This window comes from Trematomus bernacchii, unplaced genomic scaffold (genome assembly GCF_902827165.1).
Source record: "Trematomus bernacchii unplaced genomic scaffold, fTreBer1.1, whole genome shotgun sequence".
Taxonomy (NCBI): domain Eukaryota; kingdom Metazoa; phylum Chordata; class Actinopteri; order Perciformes; family Nototheniidae; genus Trematomus; species Trematomus bernacchii.
In genome coordinates this window covers 647,034-659,003 of record NW_022987733.1, presented here as the reverse complement: position 1 = coordinate 659,003, position 11,970 = coordinate 647,034, and the positions used below count along the sequence as shown (strand labels likewise).

The 11,970-nt window shown below is 39.6% G+C and overlaps 1 protein-coding gene across 1 annotated transcript in view; it reads right to left on the bottom strand.

The window, feature by feature from the left end:
* Positions 1-2,250: 2,250 nt before the first annotated feature.
* Positions 2,251-11,970, bottom strand: part of si:ch211-113g11.6 (uncharacterized protein LOC559008 homolog) — a 47,362-nt gene continuing 37,642 nt past the window's right edge. The window contains exons 11-14 of the mRNA XM_034145850.1: positions 9,698-9,813; positions 8,462-8,634; positions 7,465-7,520; positions 2,251-6,284 (exon numbers count right to left, since the gene is read on the bottom strand). Of these exons, the coding sequence (XP_034001741.1) occupies positions 5,938-6,284; positions 7,465-7,520; positions 8,462-8,634; positions 9,698-9,813 (692 nt within the window). The 3' untranslated portion in view covers positions 2,251-5,937. The remainder of the gene's footprint in view (positions 6,285-7,464; positions 7,521-8,461; positions 8,635-9,697; positions 9,814-11,970) is intronic.

The window sequence follows — 11,970 nt, the reverse complement described above, 5'->3', positions numbered from 1 at the left end:
CCTACCGTTGATAATGACTTTATTTCGCCGGGTTAAGATCTTTTCACAACACAATTGGCAAAACCGCAAGAAAAGGGAAGTGAGACGTGTTGATATATTTGGGTGTACCCTTTGCAACATTATAAGATTGTTTTATTTCTCATGCTCACATTACATCATTGGCTCGGGACATAGCATCTGGGAATAATTGGAATATGGTTTTATTGACTTTTCTTAGCATGCTCGGTTTAAAATCTATTTCTGTGTCTGTTTTCCTTCCAGCGCAAACACTGAGAAGATTGCCATGGGAACTTCTTTGCTGGATATGTCTTTGTTTTTTATACAAAAGACAGTGTGTGTGTGTGTGTGTGTGTGTGTGTGTGTGTGTGTGTGTGTGTGTGTGTGTGTGTGTGTGTGTGTGTGTGTGTGTGTGTGTGTGTGTGTGTGTGTGTGTGTGTGTGTGTGTGTGTGTTTGTTGCAGATAACTGCAGAAGAATGGATGTGCCAAACCAATTGAAAAAGAAAGGAGGAATTATATTTAATGGCTTCCATAGCGCTAATTTCAGCCAGTAAATATGAAAAGAGTTGATAAGCAGACATTTGTTGGGCTTGCAGAGTGAGATAGAAACTCATATAGTCTTCAATAAAATAAAAGCGATTATTTGTTCCTGAGTAAAAAGCTCAGGAATTGATTGCCTGCTGCTTTTACCGTTAAAGGATCTGAAACGCATTATGCAAGACTGGAATCGATTTTCACTTCACACCCTAAGAAAACAAGTAAGAAATTGAGCTATGGTTAGAGCTGATACCAAATGGTTTATGTGAAACTATCGACTATGAATCAATATTTTTCAGCATTCAGAAAAACCTTCTCAGCTAAATAAATTAAATTAAAATACTCCAAGCTCTCATCTGTCAAAACCCTGAAGAGATAATGTTAATACTGGAACACTGATTGTGTATTCGCTGTGTGTTTCTAAAACTTTATTTCAAAAGCAAAATCTAGAGTTTTCTTATGGTTTAAGGAATAACTACGCAGGGTTTGTCTGTGGATTTTATATTCTGAATCGACTTGTCAATTCACCAAATGTTGTCCAGCAGATGGTGATGCAACCTGCTTGTCCTCCATTTTGTGATTTCCTGCAGATTTCCATAATATTGTTTAAGAGTCTAAATGCACCTTCTTATCATTATCAAAACGTTCATTTGAAAAGGCAAGAACCCTTAACCCTCCTGTTATCCTTGGGGTCAATTTGACCCCATTCAATGTTTGACGTATCTAAAAAAATGGTTCACGTTATTTTTTTTGCTTAGTATTTCATGACTTTTCCTAATTTAGTGAGGACTAATGGGTAAACATAAAATGAACATGAAGATCTTTTTTAAATGTCCTGAACGCACTTTGTACGCATCGGTGTTCCTTGGGGTCAATTTGACCCCTGGTTGTTTTAGTAGTATAACACATATACAAATGTCAACATTTTACACATATTTGTGTTGATTGTGTAGGATGATATTGAGGTGACTATTACATGCAAATATATCAATGTAAAAACTACCCTCTGCTTTAGTTATTGGTCCTTTAACAACATCAAAAAGATCTTACTTTAACATTTTATTTCTGTCAGTGAGATTTTATGGTGATTTATATATTTTTCGATAGTCACTTAATATAAATTCTGGATGTATAAAGGGGTCTGAAGGTGGGAAGGTTGGGGTAATGTTTTATTTAAATGGTTATTTAGGTAGTCAACTAAGATACCTAAAGCACCAGAGACATACATGTTGGTTAACATTTGGAATATGATCATTGTCTTGAGTTTCAAACTACTGGGGTCAAATTTAACAAATTAAATATATGTAATTCATATATTTATTAGAATATTGACGCATCCATTTGTTTTCAGTTTATTAATAATACATATTTTAAAAATACAATTATATTTCAATGTATTTATTATTATTATATTTATACAAAATACATTAATAATACATTTTAGTTTAATGTATTAATGTTTTGCATTGCATGGATAATTTAATTTATTTTAAAGAGCAACTTCCCTTATAATACAATTAATACCCTAAAAAAATAATTGTAAAATGAATGCCCTTGTAAGGCATAAATTGAATAGTGGATTATTCACCTTTCAAAAAGCTGTTAATATACTGCAATACATTGAATATTTCCTTAAAGATGTAATTGAATACCTTGATAGATTGCTATTAAAAGGTAAATACGAGTAGTTTCCTTCAAATAAACACAGTAAACCATTTTGTTGTAGTTATATTTTATTAATTTTCACCGCACATGTTCAGGGAAACACATGTCAATATGGATTTGTTACATGAATATCTATTGCACTGTAGATATCTGTTTTTTTTAAAAATACATGTAATGAGATGGCATTAGACTGGCATGGTACCAATATAAATCTCTTTTTTTTCAATAATAGAGTTTGGCATGTTCCTTTAAAATAAGATATATCAAGACACATAATTGCGGGCACACATCATGTACAGTACTCGACACTCAAAAACCCCAGAGCAAACAAAACAGCGACCCGCTTCACTCAACGTTGATTCGTTTACATCAGATAGCTTGATCCATTAAATTGGTTTCCTGAAGGCAAAATCAAGAGCTTGCTTTGAAGGAGATTAGCCTTTTCGGACTGGCTGACGATGGCGGTTGCGAAGGAGCGATAACCGGATTCCGATAAAAAACGACTGTGAGAATATCCATATCAAAGCAAGGACTTGAACGGGGGAGATTTGGAAAAAAAACGGCAACTGTTGGTAAATGCTGTAAATGCTATAAATCTTAATTCCACGCATTAGCTGGAAAAGTGTTGATACTAAAGCAAAGCCTTGTGGTGTTGAGCGTGATGACTTAGGAAAGAGCGGGATGATGAAAGCCTGATTTCACCTGCCTGCAGCGCCGCTCCTCACGAAGAAATGCAATCAGCTCTGCACAGCAACACTCTGAAAACAAACCCTGCAACCAAGACTAACATAGACATGCTCTTTTGTACAATATGCATCTGCAAAATGATGATCATCTCTATCCTTAATGTGTACTTACGTTTCGGCAACTAAAAGTACTTAGTTAGGGTGAAGTAAAGAACACATTTATGTTTAGGGTTAGGCTGCATTCACATTATACGTGATTTGCTCACCGCAAGGTTTTGGCGCCATGCTATGAAAACAGCCATATAGGTTTTGTTTCTATTGTTACGTCCCCTGCTAACTTGGGTTGTTGACAAAGCTGTCATCTGAGTGGTTGCGCGTCGTAAGGTCAGCGGTAACTATGTCAAAGTTGGAATAATATGAACTTGAGCGGGGTGCACAACGCTGAAGGTTTACGAAAGTCAGGCTGCTTTGCTTTCTCCATTCAAAACACAACGGCAACAACAGCGCAGAGCTATTTGACCCGTCTCATGTGAATGCAGCGATAGGCTCAGTGTTAGGGTGAGGGTTAGGGTGAGGGTTAGGGTGAGGGTTAGGGTTAGGGTTAGGGGAGGAGAATGAGCTCAAAGTCAGATGCTTTGTACCCCACCCATCATCCACCCACTGTTAATGTATGCATGTTGCAGCACTACTACTTTCTTGGAACTTCCACCAATGCCTTGTTGGCATTAGATGCAATTTTCCTCTCCTCTCAAAGTGGCTCGCCTTCGCTATTGAATCACAACGACACTTACTCGGCAGTTATTTTAACGGATAAAGGAGGTTTAACAGGACTATGTAATGAGCATGTCTATGAATCTGGAGTTATTGTACTGCCAAAGGTGTCTAACAGCCTCTCTAACAGCCTCTACTAAATGTTTACCAGCTCTTGGCCGTTGGCTGTTGATAGTTTCCCTCCCAGGTGGTGACACAAAGATGATTAATATGCATGTTGCACCGACAGAAGGTTTGTGTGTCTGGCTTAAGAAAGGACCAATGTTGAACACATACACAGAGTCACTTTGGGGGAAAAGATAAAACGGCAGGTAAGGAGCGAGGGATGAAGCAAATGAACATAAGAAGCGACGTCGGGAGGATAAGGTGGCTCAACATAGCTTTGTTTTTTCTTTTTGTCTTTTATTGGCACAGTGAGAAGCCAGTTTCAGTGCATTACAGAAAGCGAGCAGATCCCCGAGCAGCAACACACAACCGAGCTGAGAGAGTATCACGACACCACCTCGAGGTTTTCACAGCTGAGAACATGCCCGCTGCTCGACGGTGTAACATCAATTCTTTAATAAGGTGCATGGCGAGCAGGCTCCATTGTCTAATTAGCTATTAATGACATGTCTGCCACTGAGGAAGGCTCGGCACGGCCAGATTTATGTAACACTACTGAATGATAATTCTCAAAGCTCTGGAGAACATGCTAATCCGCTGCATAATTCATCACCGCTGAAGCCTACTTCTTCAGTCAGCTGATCAGTATTCATTCAACGTTTACTTTTTAGGATTTTAGGGCTACTTAACTCACATCTTTTTTTCTTCTAAACACTCAGCTTCAACTGTCTTCTTGGTCTTAATGAAGTTTGTGTTATTAAACGAGAGGTAGCGTGATGCTAGCTATCGTTGTCGCCGCCGGTTGTGGATGCTGCTGTACATCAGGGAAGCAACTTGTTGGAGTCTGTCAAGCCTTTTGTTTCACAGCATAGAGATACAAGTATTACCAAAATCACCATTTTCCGGTCTATTTGCACTGATGTCCCTGGGGAAAGAGGCAAAGCAGTCGGTGGTTACACTTCACGTTCTAACTATGGCATTAAAACCCAAACAATCACTTACGTAGGCAGCAATGGTAGAAATCAGCATCTGCAGAGCAATAAAATACAGAACACACTTCACGTATCTAAGAACAAGCCTTTTTTTTCTCCAAGCAAACTATAAAATACACGCTTAATAAGCAGTTCCTTTTAGTTTCATCTGCCCTTATGTTTATGTCAATGTGTGTTTATTGAAATTGCTATAGCACAACACCTTGTTCACATCTTTATACATTGTCGGGTTGACAGATATTGGACGTCAGTTAGCTGTTTGTCCCTCTCCCCGGGTCATGTTGCCATGTTGTGTTTTTCACATCATGTTAAGAGCGATTTCTTTGTTTCTGATGCTCCGGAGAGGCGGCAAGACGACAGAATGTAAAAAACTAAACAATGGACAAAGCTGTGAACAAGGCGTAATGACGATGTCTGATACCATCTAATAAAAAGATGCAAGGTACTGCCTCGTCTGAGGAGGAGGTGCTGAGACACAGTGATGTTCCGAGAATGAGCTTTTGCCCATCTTCCTACTTCCTGTCAAAAAGCTGACACTTCCTCCCAGCGATGTTGTTCGACTCAGCCGCAATAATCATAGCGCCAAGTCTGCGTCGACTGCAAAATTGTGCTTAGGAGTTAATGTCCAAGAAGTGTTAAGGCTTTTCAAATCTCAATACCAGACATTTTTCTACGTACTAATGAGCTATACCAATGAAGTCTAACAAGATGATAAGATTTAAGAGCGGTATTAAAGGTTTATATATTCACAAATAAGCACAGTCAAGTCGATTTCAAATAAAGTAGAGAAATGGTAAAAATAATTGGCCTGGTATTGGTGTTTTTGCCCGACTCATACGATATGTTTTCAGTCAGAGAGGAAAGGTTCGCAAAGCACCTAACTACGGTTGATCGAACTTGCAAGATATTTCAATTTCTGAACTTCTAGTTACTTTACTATGATAATGAATGTGTTTCCCAGTTCGGATCTTATTAAAACAGCTGCTGATATGTTGCTTTATGCAAAAAATACAGACTTTTCTGGAATCTTTCTCTATAAATTGATATGGAAAAAGGGTTTTCACGGTCCAACACAACCATGTACTTCAATGCTCTGCGAACCTAACCTCCTAACAGAGGCTCCTTGTATTCCTGTCATTGGGAGCCAGTAAGGATGAGGGGTTAGCATTAGCGGTAGCTGCAGTTAATGGAGCCACAGGGTAGCCATGGCTAGCAGGAGCGACGGGCCCAAGGTGGAGGCCAGGGAGGCGGCCAGGAGCCTGCCGTCGTTCACCAGCCTGAAGGAGATGACCTCCACCTTGAATCCGTCTTCGGTGGCCATGCAGCGGAAGACGCCATCCTTCAGGGGCGTTCTGACAGCCGGCCCCAGCACGCAGAAATCCCCGGAGAAGAGGCAGGGATAGTTCTTGACACAGTTGTCTTTCTCCCAGCGGTACGTAGCGTGGAAGGAGCGCACCGGGCACGGGAGAAAGATGGAGGTGTTGGACACCACCAGCACCTCTCTGGGAGAAGTGCGACGCTGCTTCAGAGCTGTAGGGACGGAAACATTTAGATGTTTTAATATATTCTTTATCCTTTCTTATTGCAAGTGTAAATGTTTATTGTCAATCACCAATAAGCTGTATGAATTGTTCAGTTGTTTTTTATTATATATTTCTCCAAGATATCAGCTAATGATTAAGAGCTGTCAACGTTTTAGCATTAACGCTCTCTATAATCTGGAAACTTTAACGCATTAAAAGAAAATGTATTAAAACACCACACATGGAGTTGAAATACATATAATACTAGTATTTTAAACTTGTGATCAATCATTATCAATCATGATTAATCACAGAAAATCATTGGGAGGATCACAATTACGATTACAATTTTGTATCGAATGAGAGCACTAAATAAAACACATTGCTTCTCATCTTTAAAGGGGACCTATCATGCAAAATGCACTTTTGTACGTCTCTTATACATGAATATGTGTCCCCGGTGTTCCAGGGAACTCACCAAGTGTCAGAAAACACAACCCTCTCTATTTTCCTCCATACCCAAATCTCTAAAAAAGGGGCTGCAACGGATCTGATAAAAACTGATCCAGATTTGAACACTGTCCTGACGTCAGGACGGTGGCGCTACGGCTATTGGGCCAACTCCACCAATCAGGAGGAGACAGCCACGGCCATTGCCGTTCGAAAGCGCTGGAGACGCTGTAGTACATATGCCAGGCCTGTAGGTGGTGCTGTTCTCACAGAATCAGCCCTTGCTAAAACAGAGCTAGAAAATGTCAAATTGAGCGAAATGAGGCATGGCTAAAATGCATGATCTGTTTGGTATTTTGAAAAAAAAAAAGTATAAATATGCCTTATATAGGTATGGTCCTACACTATATTATTCAAATATAGCATGATAGGTCCACTTTAAGTAATATTTTCTGGAGAAAAAGACATGTCACTGTCACAGGCAGGGCATGTAGCATCGGCGACACAACTAGAAACAAATGCGGAGATAGCTGTCCCCACAGAGATGAGCAAATTGAGGTTAACCTGGGTTTTGGGCTTTTAGGCATAGCAAGCCATCATGTAAAAAAAATAGAAATCTCAGCCAGCAGGTTTTTGGACTCAATTATATGATAATCATCTTTTTACTGAAGCTGCTGCAGAAAGATTCCTATTTTGGTTTAATTAAGATACAAAGAGAGAGTGTGATAAGGGCTCACCAGCAGCTTCCCCACAAACCGAAGAGTTGGACTGATCCAGATTCTGAATAAGTGTCCTGTTGGAAAATAACAGAGAGGACAAATCAGCAGCAGTAAATAGTTTCACAGACGGCTTATGAACCTCCACATCAACCTACTGTTCCCCGCAAATTAAAACATGCAGAGACAAATCATTCAACAATGTCAGGGCGGACGCAACAAAGGAGTCAGAGGCTAATTACAGCACATGATTGATTTTCACAGTCGCTCCTAAAATTGGAAATGCACGACATTAATTAAAGCCAAGGTAATTTGTAAACCAAGTGTAACACAGTGTTAACTCTACGTGCAGCCTTTTGTGAATGTCATGTTTTTCGTTGAACTGCAAGTTTCATCACCTCACTGTCAATGAATGTCAGTCAGATCATGATGTGTTTTTCTTTGCAGATTCATGCCTAAGATCAGCCAGTACTCACACAGCGTTTACGAAAATGCTAAATGTTAGAAAAATATCACTCGTCACCGGCTTGAGCTTCAATATCAGGATACATGTATTTATTATCCTTGCAAGAATGGATGTAGTCATCACAAACAGAGCTGCATGGGACAAAATAGTACCCTGAATAGTGTCCTTGACATGCTTATATACAAGAAGGTGTTACAGTCACAAGATGGAGGAAAACCGGTTCAAAGCAGTATTCAATGTTTAGTTCAGATTAGCTAAAGCCTGTGTAAGCAATAAACATGACAGTCATATGTCTATCTCCATGGAGGCTGAATCATCATGTTAATCACATAGCTATCATATGCCTAAAACAGTCCTGATGCTCTTCTAGGTAATCATACATCCTGTCATGTACACAGCTACGTAGGGCCTTTGTTACCATGTGTACTCTGATATTGGAAGAGTACATTCAGTATTTTCCCAACACTAAACAAAGCCCTCTCATCTTCTTTTTCCGAGCTCATGCAAAAACAGACAATAGCTCTGCAGCGATGACATCATATCTCCTCTCACCCAGTGGTGATGTTGTATCCGGGTGGGATGGCAAGGCACCTCCTCCTCGCCCTGTCCCAGCCGCAGTAAGGATCCCGAGAAAGGATGCAATCCCTGCATGTGTCGCCATAGCGATTGCAGTCAGCCAGCGGCAGCCTTTGGACTTCCATCGCCGTGCCGACGTACATGTGACCCTAAGGAGGAAAACACGAAATAGACTGTGTGAGCGCCACAACTGGAATAAATCAGTCACTGTTGTGCAGTGTATTATTCAAAACTGCTAACATTACCGACTGCGAACAAAATGTTATTATAACATTTGTAATGTGGGGTCCTTCATTAGTGGTTTTTTATCCCCTTCAATAGTGTTTTTTATCCCTTCAATAGTGTTTTATTGTCAGAGTTTATAGATACTACTTCTAATCTATTTTATTGTATTTACTTGCACTATTTTATCTGTTTATCTGTTTTATTTTTACCTAAGATTTTCATCGACATAGTACTTTGCATAAGTATACTGTACGTAGTTTCTTTTTTCATGTAAAAATGTTCTATATCCTAAAAGCATTATAGTTTTTTTTAAATAGTTTTTTATAATCGATTTTATATATGTATTACTTACTTCTTTAACATTGTTTATGAATGCAACATACACACCCAGTCAAATTCTTCGCATGTGTAAACCTACTTGGCAATAAACCTGTTTCTGATTTCTGATTCTGAAATGAATAACATGATGTTTTCTGAGATTTGTATTATTTGAAAAGGTAGCAGAGCCTCTGAAACAGCTTTTAAACCATCACAGAACAACATCTATTCGTATGAAATAACTAAATTAAATGTAGCATTTTCAAAAGGCTAGTTTCAAACCTAATGGAAAAATAAACATCCATCCATTCAATGAAAAATAACTTTAAATGACCAAACTCAGCAAGAAATGTATAATGACCAATATTTGCTCTTCTATCCTTTTTCAGATTCGTTCTTTCTCCAATAGATTGTTCATTGGGTTTCCTCCTGGCTATACATGACTTGAATACAATCTGCCTCATTTAGTTGGAGTGATAAGTATGGAAAGTTGATCGAGGTTGCACTACAGCGACTATCTGACCAATCCACCACTAATGAGAGCAATGGATTCTGAATGAAGCATCAAAAAGATGAAACACATTTATACAGATTAATTTGATTCATTCTAAAAGCAGGAAGGCCACTGAAATCACACTCTACCAAAGGGTAATACATTATTCCTCATACCTTTTGGGAGTCGATGGCCATCTTAAGAATGGGGCCCTCGTTGTGAAACAGAGAGTACTGAGATATGATGAAGACCCCCCCGCTGGTGTGAAGAACCTTGAGAACTTTGCCTTGTTCTGTGGAAATAAAGAGACAGGAGATATTGTAAATGGTGTCAAGGGGAAGGATCACAGGTCTTTCAAACTGCCCTGCAAGATCACACACATACGAATAAACCCATGTGGGAATGTATGCATTTTGGTTTTCTGTCTTTTGCCTGAGCTGCAGATCCTTGTTTCCAAAGGATTTTATAAATACATGGATTTGTCTTGGACATCTTCCACTCTTAGGGTAGGCTGGAAGGCAACATGGTGGACTAGGGTTTTAGAGATTTCTTTGAACAGGCATTTGTAAAAGAGAAATAGTTGTACTTGTTTAACCTGAACCTCTTGTGATTTGAACACCAAAGGGGCAACTGGAGTACAATAGAGTGAGTCTGTTTATCTGATTAAAGGATGAGGTTAAGAGGTGGACCTCTGCAGAACTCCTTGAACACATCCAGCAGTGAAAATCAAATAACTTTTGGATTTTGGGTCAATTTTGGATCAATCACAACACTGCAAAGCCAAAGGTTGTTTCCCGCTGGAACTATGGTGCATCCAACGTCCAGAAATGATCATTATTGTCTTCTTTTCTCCGTACCATGCAGCAGATGAGTAATGCACGAAACAAATGAAAAAAAGAGATAACTCTGGGGCCCAGGTGATCCAGGCCTACTGCATATCAAATGAATTTGTGCTAATAAAATGTGCTGGGAATTCTGTATGCACCACTAGAGCAGAATACCAACTGACATGATGTAAGCCGTGAGGTGGGTTCAGCTTTATTCGAGCCCTGTGTCCACATCTAGCCTCCAGACACTCATTACCCTCACGGTTTTGTGCTTATATGTTGCTCATTTCTAAATTGAAAAATGTTTAATTAAATTATTACCATGTAGGCTTGGGGCCAGGTAGTATGCAAGCGTAGAGAAATATTCTACAAGAACAGAGTGTGAGCAGGAGACACTGGAGGGGTCCTCAGATGATTAGGTTCTCCTGGGCCTCGGGCTTTAAAGGGGACCTATTATGCAAAATCCACTTGTTCATGTCTCTTCTACATCAACATGTGTCCCCTCTTCTTCACGTCTCTTCTACATCAACATGTGTCCCCTCTTCTTCATGTCTCTTCTACATCAACATGTGTCCCCTCTTCTTCATGTCTCTTCTACATCAACATGTGTCCCCTCTTCTTCATGTCTCTTCTACATCAACATGTGTCCCCTCTTCTTCATGTCTCTTCTACATCAACATGTGTCCCCTCTTCTTCATGTCTCTTCTACATCACCATGTGTCCCCTCTTCTTCATGTCTCTTCTACATCACCATGTGTCCCCTCTTCTTCATGTCTCTTCTACATCAACATGTGTCCCCTCTTCTTCATGTCTCTTCTTCATCAACATGTGTCCCCTCTGTGTAAAGAGACTCTGAAAGTTTCAGGAACAAAGATTCTCTCTCTTTTTGTCCTGATCCATTTATATAAAAACCTGTCTGAAAATGAGCTGATCAGATTTTGGCCACTTTATGATGTCATAACGACATTTTGGCTTGTGTAACCATTAGCCAATCAGCAACCAAGGTAACCCCTCCCCCCCCCCCCCCCCCCCCTTATCACCTGAATCTCCTCCTAGAGCACCATTGAGTTCTTTTTAACCAAATCTCTCTCAGAGAGGCGTGGGGAGGGGCTCCTTATTTTCATCTAAAGTAACAGACAGAGAATCAGCACTTTGGAAACAGGGCTGAAACAGAGGGGATTATGGGTAATGCTGCAATGATCTGTTTGGTGTTTCAGCCAATCAGAGACAGGCTCTGGATATATCTGAGACCTATAATATATTGATGAAAAACAGTATAATAGGGGACCTTTAAGGCTACCCATGTGTTCACTCCGTCTCTTCACCCTGCATTACTCTCTCTTGGTTGGCTTCCAAGCACATGAACCACACATCCATGCACTGTTTTCATTTACTGTAAATGCTATTTTATTTCTATTGAGATATTTACATTTTGGAATGTTTATTTCCAGTCTTTTCATTTGTATTGTGCCAAATGTGCCAACTTGGGATCAATAAAGTACTTCTTATCTTATCTTGTCTTATTTCTGATCTACCCACATCCTTGTTTGTTTTGGAACCAATGTCTTCTTCTTTGTCACATTCCCTAAGCAGTCTGTCACGTAGGAACAGACAAAAATATC